At 36.9% G+C, this 22,147-nt stretch overlaps 1 protein-coding gene across 2 annotated transcripts; it reads left to right on the top strand.

The window, feature by feature from the left end:
* The first annotated feature begins 1,421 nt into the window (after positions 1 to 1,421).
* On the top strand, positions 1,422 to 20,220 carry HNF4G (hepatocyte nuclear factor 4 gamma). 2 transcript variants are annotated; one of them, XM_009815834.2, is made up of 10 exons: positions 1,422 to 1,539; positions 4,448 to 4,616; positions 6,217 to 6,311; positions 9,956 to 10,062; positions 14,018 to 14,173; positions 16,362 to 16,449; positions 18,526 to 18,678; positions 18,861 to 19,097; positions 19,584 to 19,706; positions 20,102 to 20,220. In XM_009815834.2, exons 1-10 carry the CDS (start codon positions 1,422 to 1,424, stop codon positions 20,218 to 20,220), a joined length of 1,365 nt encoding a protein of 454 aa, XP_009814136.2. The 2 variants fall into 2 exon arrangements, with proteins under 2 accessions (XP_009814136.2, XP_059671404.1); XM_059815421.1 differs by having other exon boundaries at positions 1,425 to 1,543; positions 4,452 to 4,616.
* The last annotated feature ends 1,927 nt before the right edge of the window (positions 20,221 to 22,147 follow it).

Genomic DNA, 22,147 nt, shown 5'->3' with positions numbered 1-22,147 from the left:
TACAAGAATCCTGTTGTCATAATTAGGTCACTGGACTCCACTGGGGCCAGGAGGAGAACTGGTCTGAGACTGCATCCCTGTGTCCACAAGGAAACAGGATGATTTGTGCCTTTCAGGTAGCCCTGGGGACTTGGAAATTAGAAGGATGAATTTTGGAATGCTTTTTTTCTAGGTCTTTTCCTGTAAATTTTCCTTTTTCATCAGTAGCTTCTCTGTCACTGATTGCTTTGCTTTTTTTTTTTAATCAAGGAGCTTTTTATGGTGCCTTTTGCAGCTACTTTTACTGAATAGCAACTGCAGGCACTCTTTCCATTCAAATAAGCATTTCAATGCTCTATATACAGTTATTTGCTCTTGTTAATTGAACGTAAACTGGACAGTTGTCCTATATATGTAATCTTTAATGTAACTGTTGGTCAGCAGTGTAAAGAGTAGTCTGTAAAGAATTTTTTGAGAAGTAATAACATTTGAAATTCTGCTATCCAGCGTTTAAAACCACCTGATAAGCAAGTGAAATTCGTCTATCTTTTGCACAGATTCAAGCACCTTTACAGGAGGGTTTTAAACTGAGTTTGTACATGCCATGTTTACCAACTGATGAGCAGTGGACCTACCCAGAGATTCTTCTTGTCAGAGAAAGTGAATGATTTTTTTTTTCCCCTGTGTGTCTGAATGGTGCTTGAAAACACCATGCTGCCATCACATCTTGTGTGAAGAAGAGATGGAGCACAAAGCCACCTTCTGAGAGTGTGCAAGGCCCATTGCTTAGAGCCATCGCAGCAACACAGTATGTGATGGAGGGGAATCTATAAATTGGCCTTTCTTGCTGCAGAGCTTGTGTTGCTTGAGGCCTTGGTTAAGCGTGCCTGCACAGCCAGGTCATTGCCGCTGTTAAAGAATGCTAACAGTAGTATAACCAGGAGGTTTTGCAGCTGTCTTTTAAAATATGATGATGGATGTTTTGGGTATGAGGATAGTCCATAATCGTATCACACGTCATTATTCTGAAGAGAGAGAGCAAAAAGGCATATGAACCTACAGTCTCTTTACATAGAACAACCAGAGTGGTTTGTTTAGGGCCATTTATACCACACATTGACAACAAAATGTGTAGCAGGGCATAGGAGATAGGAAGTTTCCTGCACGTCCTTGGGTTCACTCAAGAACTGGAACCAGTACAAGTCCTGATAAGGTTATTACATAAAGCATTCCAAGATTATCAGAAGGGTTGCACTGTATCATAAAAGAAAAAAAAAACCAAAAAACCTCAGGTGGAATATAGCATGCAGAAGCAGTTTTCCAGCTCCTCCCATTGCAGCACGTAAGTGACATAGTTATAGTTAACTTTGGATTATCAATCACTGTGGAACAGAATGGGAAGGTTGTACGTTTGAGCAGCTTTTTCGCTGGTTTTGCATTCAATGATGAGGCTCTCGGAACCAATACTAGACATGGAAATGGCAAACTACAGTGAAGTTTTAGATCCAACGTATACAGCACTGGAATTCGAAACTATGCAGATTCTGTATAATGGCAATGGTGAGTTCTGCTCTGTGATGCAAAATCAAGCCAATTAACAGAAAAAGTGAAGTTTAGTAATGCTGTAAGGTGTTATTAATGGAGCATTTGGGGGTTGCTTTCAAACTACAAATCTGCTCTTTTACACTTCACCACTAACTCTAAGTTAATAGCATTATAATTCTTTAAGGAAAATAAAAGACAGGTTATATGTAATAAAGTAAGTGAACTGTACTGTCACCAGTCAGTTAATCAAAGGAAGAAAATGGTGTATTCAGCAGTTGTTTTATTTACTGTAAGACAAATGAATAACTAGTATTGACAGTTTGGACATGAAACTATATATTGTATATAACATTCAGAAGGACAGGAAAATATTATCCAGAAGCTTGTGAAAAATACCAGCTACTATTTCTTGATGCCTAATTTCTAATTGTTGTGCTAATATTTCATTTATTTAAATGTTAATCTAGCCTTTCTAGGTATGTGTATATATGAACTAGAGTGATTTTTTAAAAGAAAATCACATTGGCTTTCTCAAGGCTAATGTTTAGCTGAGAAAAACTATTTGCATTTGGCTAATGTAACACTTTAACTTTAGGTGGAATTTTTAATGCAATAAATTTTTGAGAAATTGTATCAATAAGTTATGCTTGAAATAAGAAGCACACCATTTTATTCTGCCATCATTGAGTACTGCCCAAAAAAAAAGGATATGTCATTCTGTTAAAGTGAAGACAAGTATCAGGCAAATTAAACTACTCTAAAATGGCTTTCCAGATCTTCTAGTATACTTAAAAAATTGTTTTATTGTATCATAAAGGATAATTCATAGATCTGTTGTAGTATGTATTTTTAAAAGGCAGAACAAATATTTAGTGATTTGCAGGAAAAATACTCAGCACCTGCATTTCCATGTATGCCTGCCATACAGAACCTAAGTTAGTTTTTATTGTTGGGCTTGAAGTTTTATCTGGATTTCTGATGTTACTTTACAGCAAGCTTAGTAAACAGAAAAGTAGATTTGGTTATTGATTTAGAAAGAAAAAACAGACCTTTATGCCCTAAGTGATTTTGAAGCTATCAACAATGATTTTGTAACTTTTAGATGATTCCTCTGCTTTTTGTTCTAATATGGGTGATTTCATTGTTCATTTGTTTTTTGCTGAATAGCACCCTTTCAGATCTGTTAATGTTACATAACATGGGAAAGCAGATTAGGGAGGTTATGCTGTGTGGCATTATGTGTTGGTGATAGAGCTAGTTAAATTATTCACTGTAAGTGATTAGTTTGATAATTATTAGTTATTAGGTCTAGCCCTTTTCTGTTTAGAGTTTGCTTTGAGTTTAGCCTAGGTATTTTCTTATAGAATTTATAAAAACATTGTCTTGTAGCTACAGTGCTAGTGTGGAACTGAAAGCTGCCCACTCTGAACCTTCCTATGTGTCTTTTCTAGCCGTCTAAATTAATTAGAAACATTCAGAGAATTTTAACAAGCCACATTCAGGCAGATTATGCAGTTCTGTTGAAGTCAAAGAATTTCGCAAAGTCAGGTCAATTTCCAAGACATTTTGTTTCGGAAACAAGGAAAACAAGTATATCCTTATATATAAACACAACTTATATTGCTGTGAAATATTTCATTATTAAATTTAAATATTGTATTTTTGATTATTCTGCTGTATCATTATGATGCAAGATTACAAAACTGCAAAAGAAAGGTTTTATATTTTTCTAGCTAAAGTAATTCTGTAACCCATTTTTAAAAATAATTTTCCAGTCATGACAAACCTAGTTTTAAAATACAATCTTTACAGAACTGAATTCTTACCTTTAAGTTTTCATTTTTAGTTAATCAATTTTTAATATAATTCCTATCAATTATGTCCCTGTAAAAGAGAAAAAAATGTTGCTGCTTCTCTCTTTATCTAAAAAACTGTTTAAATTGGAAGCTCTTCAGGACAAAATGAAAATCTTATAAAATATTTGTGCAAGGCTAGTTGGATCTAGTACAATATGAATAAAAAGTATGCATCAATATTAGCAGTTTTACTTTTCCACCTGTCCACTGTTCATGAACTCATGACTTTTGAATGCATGTTTGAATAACTAATTAATGTGGCACTCTTTCCTCTCCCTGACTGAACAACTACAAATGTTTAGAGCATACTGCAAACAGCTTTCCTTTCATAAAACCAAAAGCATAACAGAAAAAGCTATTTTGCAATTATTTCTTTGAACATGTCTGTTAAATAGTGTGACTCAAAGCAGAATAAATATGTCTGTTTTGATTACAGGTGAATTTCTTCAGTATTGTTTACCATATTCTGTGACTAATTGTGAATCACGTAGCTAACATTCTCTTGTGCAAGTAAAGTCTGCACCAGTGTTCCTTTGGAAAATTTGTTCAAGGAAATAACACTTAGACAGTCCTCTCCGCATGCATTTTTTTCATTAAGTATTATGCAAAAATTGTCTTTTTTTTTTTGGTCACGTATGCAGTTGTATCTTTGTATGATAGTTGCCAGCTATTGCCAGCTCCTATGAGAACTGATATATGAGATCTTTGCCAGCTAACTAGGCAACACAGCTTTGTGCCAAATTTCCTCTTCATGTTAGCAGGAATGTATATGTAATTATACATGCACAGTTATACTTTAATTTTTAACCCCTTTCAGCTGGAAAGAGTTTAGAATAAAATTATTTGTTGTTGCAAACTTCATAAATTCTGTTCACATCTCTATAACTTTGAAAGTCTGCATCTGAATAAGAACCAGATGTAATCAGATATGCCATGCTATGTAAATACTAAGTGGCAATTAAAAGAGAAAAGGCCAGAAAAAGCCTCCATTTAAGTACAAATTGTTCATGGGGTGGTTGTTGAAAGTCGTGTCCATAACTACATATGTTGTTCTTGCCTCTCCTCAGACAGTTCAGGAGAACCTGGCAACATGAATGCTGCTGACAACGGGGTCAGTAGTCTCTGTGCAATATGTGGAGACCGAGCGACCGGAAAACATTATGGTGCTTCCAGCTGTGATGGATGCAAGGGATTCTTTAGACGCAGTATACGGAAAAATCACATCTATACATGCAGGTATTTCAAAAGTTCATCTAGAGGCACTAAATTAATTAATTTAAGCAAAAATTACATTCAGACCTTTTCAGTCTTTTCAGAAATATGTCAGGGTATTTTCAACTTTTTCTTAAGGAATTCTAACCAGGATTTTTGATGAGCATGTGGTTCATGGTATATTCTTATGGTTGGAAAAAATGTCTTTTATTCAAGACTACTTGATATTACGCATTCCAGATACTACATTCCAGATGTCTGCTGATGTTGTTGATATCATTACATCACTCAAGAGCTGATTCACTCTTGTATTTATGATTATACAGGTCATCTCCTGAAAAAAAAAAAAAAAAGAACAAGTCTCCTATTTTCACTGGAAATGTGAAAAGTGTAATTCTTAACTGTTTTCTAAAAGTTCAATTTTTTTTCTCATGAAGGCAGTTTCTGAATAGAAAGTTTAAGATTTATGAGTCTTGTTTTAAGGCCTGTACAAGCACATCTGCACATCTTCCCACTTGGGTGACACACTGTTCTTTTGAGTGACCGTTTTCCCCCCTGTCAGTCTGAATGGCAGTCTGCTAATTTCTGGATGTCTGGCTGCCCAAATTATCATACTGCAGGTCTGTGCACCATCTTGGACGAATTGCTCTGTGCATGTACAAGTCCATAAAATATCAGTTTTAAGCCATGCACAGAATATATGGAAACGTCTGTGAGTTTAGACAAATCACCAAAGGAGAAAACTTTTTGTAAGAATGGATTGTAACTGGAAATGTTGTTTGCTCCACTCTTCCTTGGTTGCCTAATACTCTTACAAAGAAATCTCTCCCTTATAGACATATCATAGTGATATCACATAGACATACCCCTAAAGTGGTGTGACAAGAGGTGATATAAGTGATTTCAAGAAGAGCTCTGCAAAACATAGTTCTATTTATCAAACAAACACATGCAGAGCAAAAAGGCAGAAACAAACAGGGACGGGGGGGATGGCTCATATACATCCGCCATCTGTAGATGTGCATGAGAGCTTGGGTGAGCCTTCTTGCAGTGTCACACTCTGTGTTTCCTCATGTCTTTATTTCTTTATGTTGTTAGAAATTTTTCCTCCCATTTCCTGTTTAGGTTGTCATCTGTAATGATACAACATGTAGCTTGTTCACTGGTATTTCCCAGAAGGAGTAAACTCTGCCAGCCAATAGTACTGGAGCCAAGGGCTCCTCCGTGCCAGTGATACTTGGCATTTTCCTTGATTGTCCTTTTCTTTTTCTATTTGTAGCTTTTCTTCTTTTTTTCCCCCACTACCATTTGATGCAGCCAATTACTGACACATGTCACAAATAAACTGAGTGTAAATGATGCACATAATTCCAAAATTTTCCACACTGGCCCATTCCAATGCATATATGTGTCTACACACACACATATACTCCTGCAAACCAAACAGGTATGAAACATGTCTCAAGACTGATTAAAAAAACCCCAAACAAAACAAAAGAAGAAGAAAGTCTGTGGTTATAGACATTGTTCTGACAGGTGAGATTAGTTGGGGATTTTTTTTCTTCATAATCAGGGTGCTGCTTTATTAATGTTTTATACATTTACCTTTTCTTGTCTCTGATAGATTCAACCGGCAATGTATTGTTGACAAGGACAAAAGGAATCAATGCAGATATTGTCGTTTAAAAAAGTGTTTTCGAGCAGGAATGAAAAAAGAAGGTAAAATAATCATTTATTATTTGATATACAAAGAGAAATAATCTGAATTAGTTTTAAAATGTAATAAAAATTCTAAAAAACTCCAGCAGAATAATTAAATGGAAAGTCTGCTATAATGCCTTCATGATGGAGAAATGCTTTTATATTGAGGTGAAATATGTGTCATCTAATTTTCAGGTGGGTAAACAGTTCTAACACTTTGAGCATTAGCAAATCTATGGGTTTAAAGTGAATTTGCTACTGTTTAATCTATGAATCCAAAATTCATTGATTTCTAAGTGTTGAGCCATATTCTGGAAAAGTTCAAAGTGTGAGATTTTAATTTTTACCAAATTTGAATGATAAAATCTCTAGCTGGGATTTTGTTTCTACCCTACCTAAGTAATGAGAGTGCCAGTTTACTGGTCCTTCCCTTAAATTTAAATGATTGAAGCATTTAAGCCAGAGGAAGGAGCATGAAGTTGAGCAAAAAGTAGTGGTGAGAACACTAGTGGTAGCTATCAGTGGAGTGTCCACATTAATTGAAAAAATTTCTAATCTCAGTAGGGCTTAATATGGGAAGATTGTTACTTATGCATCTCACTGACAGACATGAAGAAACATGGGTGTCACAGTGATCCTTCTGTCAAAGTGGAAGGACCAGACGACCACAAGAGCAGAGCAATAGCGAAAGAAAGGCAGTGGGAATATCAGAGGATTTTTGTACCAGGGTGTTGGGACTATTGCTTCACTGGCAGTTATGATGTAGAGGCAAAAGGTGTTCTGATCTGGTTCAAATAAGCCCTCAAAAATGGTTCTTTCATCACAAACTTTGCCACCTGTTTTACTGGGAGAGTGGTGTACCTGCCTGAAGGCCAGTCTGCAACGTGAGGTGTGCAGTTATCCTGTACTGTAATAGTCTATAATATTTTTAGTCTATACACAGCTTTCCTAAGATAAAGGAAGCTGTTTCTTTATGCCCTTGTATATCTATACTATAGTACTGCTTTGCTAGTGATCAAGTTTTGGTATGAGGTAAAATGGATTTTCTCCTTGTAGCTGGATGGGGGTATTCTAAACAGCGTTGCACTGTGTACGTATGAAATAGGTTTGCTACTTCTTGTGGATCTCCTTGAACACAGTTTAGCCTTTTGGAATTTGAGCCATTAAAATCAGTAACATGCTGTGTAAATAGTATCAATCTGATGTGAAGAAAAGGGAAGACCTGTGTGTCCACAGCAGTCTTGAAAGTTTTGCAAAAAGCAGAGCTTTACAGAATTCCAAAACCTGGAATTAAAGAATAGTTTAGCTCAGAAGGGACAGAAGAAGAAGTCATCTAGTCCGGGCCCCCATTTAAAGCAAGGCTCACTTCTAGGTTCAGTCAGGTTGCTTGGGACCCTGTCCAGCCGGGTTTATACAATCACTGAGAGGGGAGATTCCACAACCTCTCTCAGCAACTTCTTCCAGTGCTTGACCACCCTCATTGGGAAGAGTTTTTTCCTTGTATCTAGTTGGAATGTGTCTTACTGCAATTAGGGTAGTGTCTATTGCCTCTTGTCCTTTCACTGTGCATCTGAGAAGCAGCTGGCTCCATTTTCTGTAAACTACAGAAATTAGACCCCCACCTCCACCTTGGACCTCTCTTTTCCACATAAACAAAGACGCTTCTCTCTGCTTCACCTTGTGCATCTTGTGGGTTACATCTCCGTAGGCCTCCACTGGACACTGCCCAGTGTTCCAGCGACTTTCGAGTACTGGGGAGTCTAAAACAGAGAAATAATGACTTCCCTCAACGTGCTAATGCAGCCCAGTGCATGGCTAGCTGACATCACCATGAGGCACGCTGCTGGCTCATGTTTATGAAGGGAAGATATATCCTGCACAAAACTTTTAACGCAATTTACACCACTCTGCCTCCTCTGGTCCCACTACCTATAAGACTTTAATTTTTCATTGTGTCCAAGCCATGTTTATTCAAGGCTTCCCAGTGCTAAAATAATTCAAAACACTGAACTGTAAATTTCACTGCTTATGTGTTGTTATATACATCTCTACACCGTCAGGGGATGTCTCATAGCGTAAGTGTAGCATAGTCTATATGATAGTTTCTCTGCTCATTTCTAGCAAATCGCTTTATTTTCTTTAGGGTGAAGGAGAGAAAGGCTTCAGCTGGTAAAAGCTATACAAGCCCTCTTTGAGCAAATATTCCCCCTCTCTGTTTAAGGCAATTTTAGTCTGAACTGACAAAAAGGTTTAGCAAGACAGACAGTCCAGTCTAATAATCCAAAATTACGCATATGCAGGAGAAAATTGAAGCATTTCCCTATGATTCTCAAAGTGCTCCACCAGTGACTTTCAGTAGTGATTGTCAGAATAGCTTACTACTTTTCTAACGCTAACCTTTTCTAATGCTGACCTTATTTTAATTATCCAGGTAGCACTTAAACTGCTGAGATTCAGTGAACGGTTTTTTTCTCCATTCTTTAAAAAAGGTTCTATCTTTTGTTTCCTGTCTACATGAACATTTAGCACTTTGTGTTTATCACTGCACAACATTTCTTACTGTGACCTTAATAAAAGGCCCATCAGTGAGTGTCCTTGGCAAAAAGTTAGTACACCTCTGGAATAAACTATGTGCATTGTTCAGATAAACCCTGAAAACTATTCAGTGTATAGAATACTTTATTTTTTTTATTGAAGCATTTGGTACTACTCCTAAATTCTGTAACACAGATTGTTTCCCACAAAATAGCAAACATGTCTTTGGAAAAAAAGCTGCTGCTTTTAAAAGATCATGAGATTCCTTGTGCAATAAAAAGATTTTGATCAGCACAGTTCTTTTTTTTTTCCTTTTTTTTCTTTTCTCCTTGGCCTAACCTTGGACATAATCTAGGTTTTAGAAAAATCTGATTGATAGTTTTATTTTTTCTTCTTCCTTCAATTCAAAAGTAAGTCTTGTTGCATCATAAGCCTTGCATGTGCTGATTAAGGATTCCTTATCCAAAGCCCTTTCAACTGTCGTTTTTTGGACCCCATGAGAAAAAACTTACCGGCCTGAAGCTTTTTTGGTGCCTTTTTTTTTTTTTTTTTTTTTTTTTACTTAATGTTCTGTAAACTGGCTAGGAATGTCACTGATGAGGAGCATGAGATTTAAGTTTCAAAATTATCTTACTAGTGGATTAAGTTCGTGATTCATTCCTATTTCAGGGTTTCTCACAGGAGAGCAGGAGTAGGGCTTTTACACTTCCTCTGACTGAGACATTTTGTCAGTGGTGGTGCTCTTGACCTGTTCAACGGTCTGGAGATGTCCATTTCTACCATTATCATAAAGCCTCACTTAATAAATTGGTTAAAATAAAAAAACGACAGCATGTGTTCAAGTTCAAAGGAAGAAAGAGGTTTTGCTGTAATAAAGCCAGACACAAAAGTGCTGATAATTCAGTACCTATCTACAATTAGTTATATGTAGTTTTTACAGGCAAACAGTATACAGATAAAGACCATAAACATCTATTGTCATCTTTCCTCATTACTCAGAGCTAAAAGCACAAGGTCTTTTTTGAATGTCATACCTTTTGATTTTTATAGTTATCTAGTAAACTTCTGAAATGATATTGTGTGGCAATGTCTACAAGTCAATAAATGAGGTGGTTATTCTTTTCCAGCTGTACAAAATGAACGGGACAGGATAAGTACGAGAAGAAACACTTTTGATGGCTGCAACATTCCCTCTATTAGCACATTGTCACAAGCTGAGACACTCTCCCGTCAGGTACTGATATCTACCACAAAATTATTTGATGACTTTAAGACCATTTTTTCTAAGGTTAAATACTTTTCAGTTTCTTATTGTATTAAATAATTATTAGGATTACTTTTTTCTACTTCCAAAATGCACCCAGCTTCCTCTTCCCAATTAAATGAGTAATAGAATACATTCTTAAAGCAAAGTCAATAAAAAAAATTCTACTTTGTCCAGGTCAATATGTCCTAGGCACCTTTCTTAATAAAGCTTTATGGTTCTTACTGCTTTTAAATCAGTTGCTGTTTCAGGCTAGTGGCATCTATCTATCCTTGAGGCTGGCTTTCCCGTGAAACATTAGGGAAAAAATTGTGCAAAGCCATTACATTCAAAGGGGTGTGGACACTCATTTCCTTACATTCTTTTGAAAATCCCATTTTTAATATCCTTAGACATTATAAATAAGGCAAACAGAAGTGTTCCAACTGCAGAGTCTATTCACATCTCGCTTTTAAATTTTCTTTGTCTCATCTGAACTTCATTTTCCTTTTTTTTTTTTTCCCTATCCAATCAATTTCTGAATGGAACAGTCTCCAGTCTTTTTCTGCATCTCAGATAAATCATGGTCATTGATTCTGCATTCTTGCACCTCTTACTAACTTACTTAGAAGTTAACTGCCACCTTTATGATTTCATGCTGACTGATTTATACATCCCCAAATGTTTTGTAATCTCATCCTTTATCAGCGTCTCTCTTAGGGTGGAACTGTCTGTAAAGAATTGATGCAGGAATTACTGGGTGATAGTCTTTGGTACATATTGCATGCCTGGACAGTCTAGATGAACATAATGGACCTTCCTACCTTTCATACCTATACAGTATGAAAAATATACCTATTTTTACCTCCTTAGTAATTCTTTGAATTTGCTTATTGTGCTTTTTTTGTGTTACTCCCTTAATCATTTCCAACCAGTATATGCAATTCAGGAATAAGAGCTGTCTTAAACAGAATCACATTCTCAGCCTTTCGTGCCACAAAGTTCTTTTCAGCCAGTAGATTCCTGGCCCAAAACATCACCTTGTGTATACACACAAATTTATTCTACTTATTATTTGGTATGTTGTCGTAGGAGATAATTGCTCTCACTATGCCAAGTATATGTGAAGATACACTCTCGGCCTCAAAGACCAAGAGGTCACATTAACATGATGGAAAAGTAGCCTTAAACGTCCTTGGTTTTCCCTCAATTGAATGGGTCTGTAAGATGAGTTCAGTCCTGAGGAGAGACTTGGAAGAGGTGGTAAGTGTCACAAATTATTGGCCAAGTCCTTCAGCTCTGAAATGAGGAAGAAGGTGGCATTCATCCCTTTTAAATTTTCATATTAAAATAGGGAAAATGAATTATTTTGTCCCTGAAGATCCCTTACAGGGCGAGATTGTCCAAGTACAATGTTTCTCCTACATACAGACCCAGGAGAGGCTTCCCGGATTGTGTAAATATGAAAGGGACATGCTGGACTTTCATAGGAGTAAAGGCATGTTTCTCTGATGGTTCTAAGGACGATAGGGATATAGTGTTATATTGTCATGTTCTTCAACTCATTAATGGGTACAAGTTGCACTGGGAGAGGTTTCATCTCGACATAAGAAAGAAATTTTTTACAGTGAGCATGCTCAATCACTGGAACAACCTTCTCAGGGACATGGTGGAGTCCCCATCACTGGAGGTTTTCAAGATGCAATTGGATAGGGTGCTAGATAATCTCATCACAAAATGTTGGATGAGATGATCTTTCGAGGTGCCTTCCAACCTGGGCTGGTCTATGATTCTATGAAGTCAATGACTCTCATGTTGCACCCCAGAAATGAGAGGCAGGTTAAAGCAATAGAGAAATAGAAAGAGGAAAGTTCACAGCTTCATATCCTTGTGAAGAGTTGCAACCCTATGAGTTCATAATGAACTCCATGGGAGTCATCCCATGAATCCCCAGCAGAAGCTCACCAAGTAATTTCAGCACAGTCTATAGTTTGTCCTATAAGATGTAATTTATAAACATGCATAGCTTTGATTAAAAGATATTAAAGGAAGGACAATGTATTAAGTTCATGAGTCAGTAAGTCTAATGGTTAAACAATCTGCCTGTTCTTTACCTTCTTGAATTAACTTCTAGTTGGTGCATGGTGGTATCTTTTTCTGATAGAACAGAGCACCTCCTGCTATCAGAACTCTCTTCTCTGTGTAGGTACTTTTGAATCATGATCAAGACTCATTTTACTCTTCTGGGAAAAATGACATATGTTGAATTTCTTTTCTCTCTTTCTGTACTGAAGGTTTTCTAGACTGAATCATTCTGGTAGCTTTCACCTGAATGATATTTAGTATTTTCAACTTTGTTTTTGTAGAACAGGTGCCAGAAATGGACTTATGATTACAGCAGGGATTTCACAAATGCTCTGTTTACAGAGACAATACTTCTAACATTTTTCCTACATGATAGCCTTTGAATTTTGTGTCTGAGGATTTTTTCACCTGCCTAGCTGCTATATTTCCCTGAGAACTAATGTTCAGCTGGTAAACTGCCATTAATATCTAAGCTGTTTTCAGTGTTACAGACTACTGAATTATGTAGGAAGCACTGAGCTTTAGTTCAGAAGTGCAGCTCCTTTTGATGACCCAAGGATAATAGGGTTTCACCACAGATCCCACTGGGGGATTTAACATGGATCTGGGAATGAAGGGGATCTGGTAGGAGTCAACGTAAATAGCATCCACCATCCTGAAATTTGTAGGTATACACAGTACTGGAAGATCAAACAATTTTTTGGGGGGGAGGGGGAAGATAATCAAACTAGAGAATTTTCTGAGTATGCTTTCTGTAATAAAATGTAAAGTGAAAGTCAGTTCCATAGGCCTTGTGTAGTGGTGGGTTTTTGTTGTTGTTTTTTTCTTTTTCTTTTTTTTTCTTTTTCTTTTTTCTTTTCTTTTTCTTTTTTCTTTTCTTTCTTCCTTCTTTTTCTTCTTCTTTTCCTTCTTCTTTTTCTTTCTTTTTCTTATTTTTCTTTTTCTTTTTCTTATTCTTTTTCTTTTTTCTTTTTCTTTTTTCTTTTTCTTTTTCTTTTTTTCTTTTTCTTTTTTTCTTTTTCTTTTTCTTTTTTTCTTTTTCATTTTCTTTCTTCTTTTTCTTCCCTGGTATGATAGCAGCTATAAACTGACCTTCTCTTCTCAGGCTTGGTTTTATCTTAAGTTGTCTTTCCCGCCTGGCTTAAGAGCAAGCCTAGTTTTGTTCCTTTCCTTGAAAAGTCATTAAGAATTTTAGGATTTGGCTCAGTGATTATGTGAAAGTGCCCCAGCTTCAGGCCCAGAAAGATATTGCTCTCTTCTTATTTCACAGAACACTGTTCACTGCAGGTGGTCTAATGCGCACTCATATCCTTTACATTTGCTCTGAAATGTCTCAGGCCTCTGCCTATACTGCTGCTTCGTCATTACAAACCATTCTGCTCCAGGCACTAAAAAACCCCTGGTTTACCTTCTGAAGTTAATGATACTTATCTTTTCACTAGAAGAACATGCTATCCCTTTATCTCTCCCTTTTTTTGCCCTTAATGTCATTGCATGCCCCTATGAGCTCTTTTTTTTTCTGAAACGAAGTAAATGTCAACCATTTTAAAGGAATAAAAAGCCCCACTTCCCTCCTACAAATAATAAGGGCTCTGGTATATTTAAAAATAGTATTTTGGAATGAGAAGACATTGTATCATGATATGAATAATGTAATTTTTAACATACTGTAATACACACTGGTAATAATGAAAAATAAAATTTCATAATTTATGTGCAGACTAATGGTCCATATGGTCGAGGAATTTCTCAAGAGTATGCATGATTACTGCTGTGATTTTTTCTAAAATATGCTGTTAACCAATGAAAATGAAATTATGTGAAATTTAACATGGTTAATTTTTTCTCTCACTATGGCCAGATCTCAATCTCCAGTCCTGGTGCTAGCACTGATATAAATGTTAAGAAAATTGCTGGTATTAGTGATGTCTGTGAATCTATGAAGCAACAACTTTTGATCCTGGTGGAATGGGCTAAATATATTCCAGGCTTCTGTGAATTACCACTGGATGACCAGGTATAAGAGGAGAGCAAAGAGAGAACTTTAATTACTGTCCTGTTATTTCTGTGATATTTAAATGTTATGATTAAACACTTATTTTTTGTCTGATCAAATAGAGCTGGGTGCTAGACCAACTATCTTCAAATTTTGTAAAGTTTTGAAATAGCACCACCACAAAAAACATAGGAAATTGATAAGGCTCTAGCACATTAACAAAAAGAAGCAGCAACCCAGTATCTCTTTCAGTGTTTTGTGCTTTCTGTATTCTTTTGGAAACAGAGATACCAAGCTGCATGCAAAAAATCTTGTAAAAAATGCTATGCTTTTTTCTGACCTTGCAGAGTATTTATTTCATGTTCACCTTTCATTATAATATGGTTTAAGACAGCATGTTATTTAATCTGAAGCAGGTCTTCTCTACTTGCAAAAAATAAAAGCCATTAGAATCTTGAACAAATGCCAAGCATACTAACATCAATCCATAGCAAATAATCTTTCATATAATAAAAAGTACTAAAATTGTGTTGTATATAATGAGTGTGGGGGGAAAAAAGCATCAAGCCTTGAGAATTCTTAAGGGTTTTATGACAGAGGTCTGTTCTATCATCACATCTGTAATATATCCTAATACATCACTGGGTTTCAGAGTCAGTTGTGCTGGTACACTCAGAACCAGTGTCTCCACGTTGCGGTAAGCAGTTCTCTCACCAGCTGCCTGGGCAGGAGGTTAATTCACGGCTCAGGATCTCTTGATTCCAGTCCACCAAAATCTGATTCAGCTTGAAAATGACTCCGTGAAGTGGAATTGAGTAACTCCTGCTTTTGCCTCTTCAGTCTCAGTTTTTAACAAAAGTCCTGCAAGGAGGGTTAGATCATCCTGGGGTTTTGAGACTCAAAGTGAGCTCATTCCCTGTTATACTCTTCCTCAGGAATATGGAGGTGTTTCAGGCCACAGGAGACCCCCCCAAAATAGGAGTTTAATGATGTCTTTGCAGACCCACAGAATATGATATATGAGCACAAGCTGAACATGATGGAATAAGTTAAAAAAGCTATTCATGTGAAAGAAGGAGAATTTTAAATGCATTGGTTACACAAGGGCAACAAAAGCAAGAAAAAATATTGCTGTTTTTATTGTTAAGATGGCATGAAGGAAAAGAGAAGGGATCAGACCTCATTAAAAAGTTCCTGTCTGTATTTAAAAAAAAAAAACAGCTTAGAAAAATAGGCTGAAAACACCCCTGCAGTGCTTGAAGAGTACATGTTGGGAAATACTCCAGAACGTTAAGGTATTGAGCGTTAAAACAAATGCCACTTTTGCATTTGTGATAGCCTTTTTCTAAGGGGCATTGTACATTTAGTTATAAAATAAACCATCTGGATTTGACCAAACGATTCCTCATCTGGGAATCAGCCTGATTTACAAACCATAGAGCAGGACAGAGCACGTAAGTTAACTCTACTGAGAACCTGAAAAGTCTTAACACATTAAGTATTCCTAGGTGCTGTGTACCTTTACACCACTCATAAAGTATTGGCTTGGATTCTTAAGAAAATAATTACTTGCCAAGAGAGGAGTTCCTTGAGGAAATTGAGGCCAGCACTGAAGTTTCAAGCAGACATTAAAACCAGAAGAGAGTAGATAGGTGACAAAGAGTAAACTCATGACCACATTTTTAAGTGCCTTCCTGGTATGAATCAGGTTTCTTCTTTGTTGACAGTAGTGGATTTTTTAGCGTATCTGGCTTTTTTGGGGAAAAAGCTCTTTTAAGTGCCACGTAAATTTTTGGTTCAAGGTCAGAAAAATGATACAATGATAGTGCTGAATTTACTGTAACAGTTCATTCCAGCCCACTGGAGTCTTTAGTATCAACTTAAAATTCCATAGAAAACTTTGTTAAGGGAATAGGCACTAGGAAATAAATGCAAGTACTGTATTTATTGAGAAGTATTTTGTAGAGCTGTATGTTTAAAATCTAGACCAAATACTAGAAGTGACAGAGGATGACAATTTAAGTATAGTGTGCTGTTAGTACAGTGTTAAGTTTTTTATATTCACTTTACATCTCACATTAGAAACTTAACAGTCTTAAACATGTACCTATAGCTGGATACACTCACGATAATATGCATCCTGATTTCTTTTGCCCTTATTGGAACTTACTGCTCTATCTTCTAATGAGTCTACTGTTTTTTTCTTGAGGTTGCCCTGCTAAGAGCACACGCTGGGGAACACCTGTTGCTTGGAGCAGCAAAACGGTCCATGGCGTATAAGGACATTTTACTTTTAGGTAAATATTGGGTTGGTTTTAATTAATAATGATGTTGTTATAGTACATTAGCAACCATGTAATCACTTAAGTGGGAGAACTGTTCTGGCACAATCAAAGCAATGCATTCTGTGAATGCTAAATAGCTATTAATGACATAATGTCACGTGCCCTGTTCCAGCAAAAGGAGGTAGACAGTATCCTGTGAGTTAATACGGCTAAAGGTTTATTGGATACCAGAAACCACAGCTTAAGGGAGTTCCTGGCAAATTGTCTCCTTACATTAGCATCCTTTCTGCACCTTTGTCCCATAAAAAAACAGAACAAAACAGCAACAAATAAACCTCATAAAAAACCTTAAGAGAGGAGCAGCCAACCTGTGGCCTGTGTACTAATTTCAGTCTTCATGAAAATCATTTATCTGGAGCTTTCCCAAGAGCCCTTCAGACATAGTCAGAGAAGACCCTACAGGCTAGAAAACTGGATAGATAGCCTGTTCCCTGCAACTCACTTTCCCAAGAGCCCTATTGCTGCCTTGACGGTCGCCATGTAGCCACCATGTGAACAGCATGCCTGTTGTCCCCTGCCATCCATGGCACAGTGAGGAGTTGCGCCTGCATAGGCATATTCTTGGTCACTGGAAATGGCTCCTTCATTGGGTTATATAAAGAGAGCATGGCTTTTAGGGAAGGGGATGTCGTCGCGTGGTGGAAGCATGTTTTTCCTTCATTCACACAACAGAGAGGCACGGTAATATGATGAGATGTGTGCCTGTGTGTATAGCGATGTGATGAGGCATTTGTTAGTGGTTTGACACAGTACTCTGCCGGTCTGAAGTGCACCCTGCCAAAAAAGGTCTGATTAAACATGTGCAGCACTTGGGCTGTTTTGTGAGAAAATGTGTAGGTCTTCTTGGACAGGACTTTTGATGTGAGGCAGGACTATGCAGAATATGGACTCAAACTAGTTTCTTCACTGGTGGTGTGGTGCAAGGGGGTTTTCTGCTACTTGTTCTCCTTCCTCTTTGGGCCTACCTTTTCATAGCTCTTAATCAGCTTGAATTTATTTTTACACATATCATAACATTAAAGGGACAGGAAGGGCTTGTTCTGGAGATACTATTCTAACCAGCAATCCTTTCAAATTAAAAACTATACAAATTACCTTCTTAACCTAGTTCTTTCTCTAGATACAGTTTTACTGACAAAATTAACAGAAATAAAAGGGAAATATTTGCAGGTTTTGGGGATTAGTAGGTAATAAGGACAAATAATGCGAAAATAATAAGCAGGAAATTATGGTCAACATCACCAACATCAGCATATATACTGAAAGAAGAAACAATTTGAGGCTCCGAGGCTTCTTTCTGATATTTGGAGGTAGATATCTGTATATCTTATAAGGCATTGTGGCATGGATCATCAGCTTTTCTTTCAAAAACTGCTTGGTGGCTTCTGGAAGCTCTGTGGCTTTCCCACTGTTCTCACCACTTATGTTAGATCATGTCTGGACAGAAGGTGAATTAAGATGCCATGATGGAGACATCCAAAAATGAAAATTTAGAATTAAAAGAGCAGGGAAAATTCATTCTTTACTGAAAATTTTAAGATGCTTCTAAATTTTATTGGGAGTAGCAGAAGCATCTGTTAGAAACATTCCTGCTGCCTCCTCTGGAAGAAGGCTTCTTTGTCCATTGACAAATCCTGATCATTCAGCTTGGGATATATTATTTTAATGGGAAAAGATGAAATTTTAAGCTCAGTTTACCATTGTATTTATCTGTTATGTAAAGATAAAGGCCTACTTGCTCCATGCTTGTGCATTCAGATATGGACCTGTCTTGTGGACTAATCAGAAACTGTACATGTTGGCATATTTACATGCACAGATTATTTACTGGGTGACAGCTATATTTTGCATATGTACTCTACTTGCAACGAACAGTTTTGTATGATACAAAGGAGAGTTATTACTTTAAAAAAGTACTAAACAGTTCAATTAAGCAAAATAAAAGGTGCTTTTGAAAATGGGCTGCATCTAGTATGTTACATCAAAGTCTTTATATCAATCCATATGTTGGTATTCTTTCTCTCCAAGGCAACAATTACATAATCCATCGCAACAGTACTGAAGTAGAGATCAGCCGAGTGGCAAATCGGATTCTAGATGAACTAGTTCGACCCTTCCAGGAAATTCAAATAGATGACAATGAGTATGCTTGCTTGAAAGCGATTGTGTTTTTTGATCCAGGTACCTTTTAGAAAATATCTCTCAGAATTATTGTACATGTGTTTATATTGAAAGTAATTTTTGTTGATATAGCTCTTGCTCATGTTATCTAGCTGGATGGAAAACAATAAAATTAAAAAAAAGTAAGATGCTCCTCCCAAATCATAATCTGCCTTGACTTTAAGTTTTTGTCATTTTTTAAGATGCAAAGGGCCTGAGTAATCCATTGAAGATTAAGAACATGCGGTTCCAAGTCCAAATCAGTTTAGAGGATTATATTAATGACCGTCAGTATGACTCCCGAGGAAGATTTGGAGAACTTCTGCTTCTATTGCCTACACTCCAGAGCATCACTTGGCAAATGATTGAGCAAATACAATTGGTTAAACTATTTGGAATTGTTAAAATTGACAGTTTGCTTCAGGAAATGTTACTGGGAGGTAAGAGAATAACTTGATAAATTTACCATGTTGTATTATGTTGAATTTAGCATACTGGGACGTTGAGGGAATCATGATGTAAGCAAGCACTTTGACCACTGACTTGCTGGCTGAGCTTTGAATCATATGATTGTTAGTTAAAGCCTTCTTGTCTTGGTTGCTCATCTTATTACAGTCCTACAACCTCAGGTTGTGCTGTGTACTTCTCAGTCATTGCCAGGTATCTAGACATACAACTCCACAGTCAGATGGAAGAACCCTTACAAATATTTAATGAAATCCACTGTTAATGCAGTCAAACCAGTGAGAATAAACACAGTGCTTAATATGGTTGAAGTCTGGTTAAATTGTTTAATGAATACCCAGAGGCAATTATTCAAATTGCCAATCAAAATATTTGCTCTACAGAAATTTAATTATTGCAGTATAAGACGCTGGCAACAACGTGCTCTTTTGAATTGATATGTCCTCATGTTATTTTTGCAGGTATTTCTAATGATGCTAGTCATCTGCATCATCCAGTACATCCTCACTTAGCCCAAGATCCATTAACTGGCCAAACTATCCTCATAAATTCAATGTCTGCTCCTGTACATACAGAACAGATTTGTAAGTAATTACAAGTTAGCCTTCTGTCATAACATTTCACTGTTACAGTTAAAAATATTAATTAGAATGGTGGCCTGTCAGTGTTCATAGAGTTAGTTCATCATCATTCTTAAATTAAAATAATTGTGCATTAAAAACATATGTATATAAACAGTGTTAATTGAGAGACTTTGACCTGAATTTAATCTAATTTTAAAAATTCAGCACCATTCTGATATATCATTAGTTTCACATGCACAATTTTTAATAAACTAAAAATTATGATAAATAAAATATCCTATTTACCTAGCATGCCAAATGTAACAGAACTTCCTTTTAGGGCAGTAGTAGGTATATGTGTATGCAGAGTAGGCCAGAATGTAAAAATATGTAATTCTTTCTATATTCTTTTTCAGCAACTCCAGAAACTCCATTACCTTCCCCTCCTCAAGGCTCTGGGCAAGAATACAAAATGTCTACAAATCAGGCTTCAGTCATTGCGCAGCAATCTATTTTGAAACAAAAGCCATTGTGATAATGTTTCTCTGTCTTGCTCTTCCTTCCTTCCTTCCTTCCTTCCTTCCTTCCTTCCTTCCTTCCTTCCTCCCTTCCTCCCTTCCTCCCTTCCTCCCTTCCTCCCTTCCTTCCCCCCTTCCTTCCCTCCTTTCCTCCCTCCTTCCCTCCTTCCTTTTTATGCACTAGATAAATTGGTAGGACACTTGCACATTTAAAATCTCAGGATGATAAAGGAAACAGTTTCCTCAGCAGCCACTACTGTGGGTGTTTCTTAAAACACCTCCTGATTAGGAAAGTAATACTCACTGTTCTGACTGCCACATACAACTGTAACTGTGGACACAGCAGTCTGACAAATATGTATAGAGGTTGATATTATTTTTAGATCTTTTAACTGCACAGATTAATTTTTTATTTCCTGTTTCAGTTGTTGTCTTAATATTATTGTTTTAGATGTGTATATAACTTTTTTCATTGTGATGGAACTGCTTAGTGCTTGTTTAGCTGTGAATTGTAGACATGAAAAAGGGGGTTAATCAAACAAAAGCCAAGATTCCTTAAATATAAAAATAGTAAGCTACCAAACAAAGCACATGTATTAAATAAAAATAACAGACAGAAATACCCAATTATTTTTTTAAAAAAATCCTGATTTGAAAGAACCATCTCTTTCAAGTAAAAATTCAACAAAAGAGTTGAATCCTCCCTGCTTACGTCTTTGTATGAATTAGAGGGCCTGTCACATGCAAATATGTTTGAGGACTTTTTAGAATCTGCATACACAGTAATGTCTATATCAGTCAGTTGGACGGTGCTGAGGCATGGGTGCAGGCATTTATATTGCTAAACTGTTAGAACAGCGGCTGGCAGGCCTTTTGGTAAGGACCAACTAGTACTCTCTCAAACAATTTCTGGGCATGTTTTGGGAATTAGGCCTGTCTAGGACACTTTTCACTAGGCGCTTTGGATATGGCCACCTCACTTTAGAGGTGCAGAGAGTATAACTAGGAATATGGCCAGACCATGCCACTTGACCTCAGGGCTGGAGTATAGGCTTTGTACTGTTTGATTTACTACTGTAAATGTAGCCATTGTGTTTATTTGCCTAACTGGCTGGTGAATGCATGTTTCAGCAATCACTCTAAACTTCACCTGTGGAGTAGTTGTAGTTATGTAGTAGCTCTGTGTCTGGAGAGGTATGGCTTACTAACTCAAGTAGCAGACGTGCCTGAGTTCAGCTCCAGATGTTCCTGGTTTGAGCCATGGTGTTTCAAGCCAGAAGACAGCCAGCACACCAAATACTCATTCACTGGATTTTTAAGAGTTTTCAGAAACTTGGGATGAATTGACTTACTGTGACGAGTCCCCTTCTCCTCCTCTTCTTCCTCCTCTTCCAGTCTGGGCGGATCCAACATTGACTAAATTTTGTGTCTGGAGTCTATAATAACCCATCTGGATTTGGACCTTCGGTGGATTTGCACAAAGGGGACCTTGTGACACATACTCACTTGGGCACATACTCACTCAGTTGCAGTTTGTGAAAATGATCTATTATGATATATAAAGTGATTTGTTGTTCACACAATACTGACGTCATAAGAGAATCACCACTTTGCACATTTTATTTATTCCAGACAGCAGTGATTTTCCTCTAGTACTTTAAAGTAGACTTTCTTCCCAGAATTTACGTAAGAGAGAAACAGAGAAAAAAGAGAGAATAAAATACTGCAGTTTGCTGAACTATTGCAAAGAGAAAAACAGTGGGGTCAGAAATTCTGCAAGGTGAGATGTTGATCGTCCTGAACCAGACACCTGCATTAATCACAGCATCCAAAGATGGTGTAGTTAAACCTCTGGCTTTTAAAAGTTGCTCAAACAAACTGATATGATTCTGCAGATACATTTTTTCAAGCAGGAAATGCAACACAGTAAATGCTGATCACACC

Source organism: Gavia stellata, chromosome 3, assembly GCF_030936135.1.
Source record: "Gavia stellata isolate bGavSte3 chromosome 3, bGavSte3.hap2, whole genome shotgun sequence".
In the NCBI taxonomy this organism is placed as follows: domain Eukaryota; kingdom Metazoa; phylum Chordata; class Aves; order Gaviiformes; family Gaviidae; genus Gavia; species Gavia stellata.
The sequence above is the reverse complement of the archived record's forward strand: the minus strand, read 5'-3'. Positions and strand labels throughout refer to the sequence as shown.

What these genes read in the sequence shown, in the direction of transcription:
- HNF4G (XM_009815834.2), top strand. Translation starts at nt 1,422, where the DNA reads ATGATGAGGCTCTCGGAACCAATACTAGACATGGAAATGGCAAACTAC. An exon ending in GATTCTGTATAATGGCAATG is followed by an intron (nt 1,540 to 4,447) that starts GTGAGTTCTGCT and finishes GCCTCTCCTCAG; the next exon opens with ACAGTTCAGGAGAACCTGGC. An exon ending in TGTACATACAGAACAGATTT is followed by an intron (nt 19,707 to 20,101) that starts GTAAGTAATTAC and finishes ATTCTTTTTCAG; the next exon opens with CAACTCCAGAAACTCCATTA.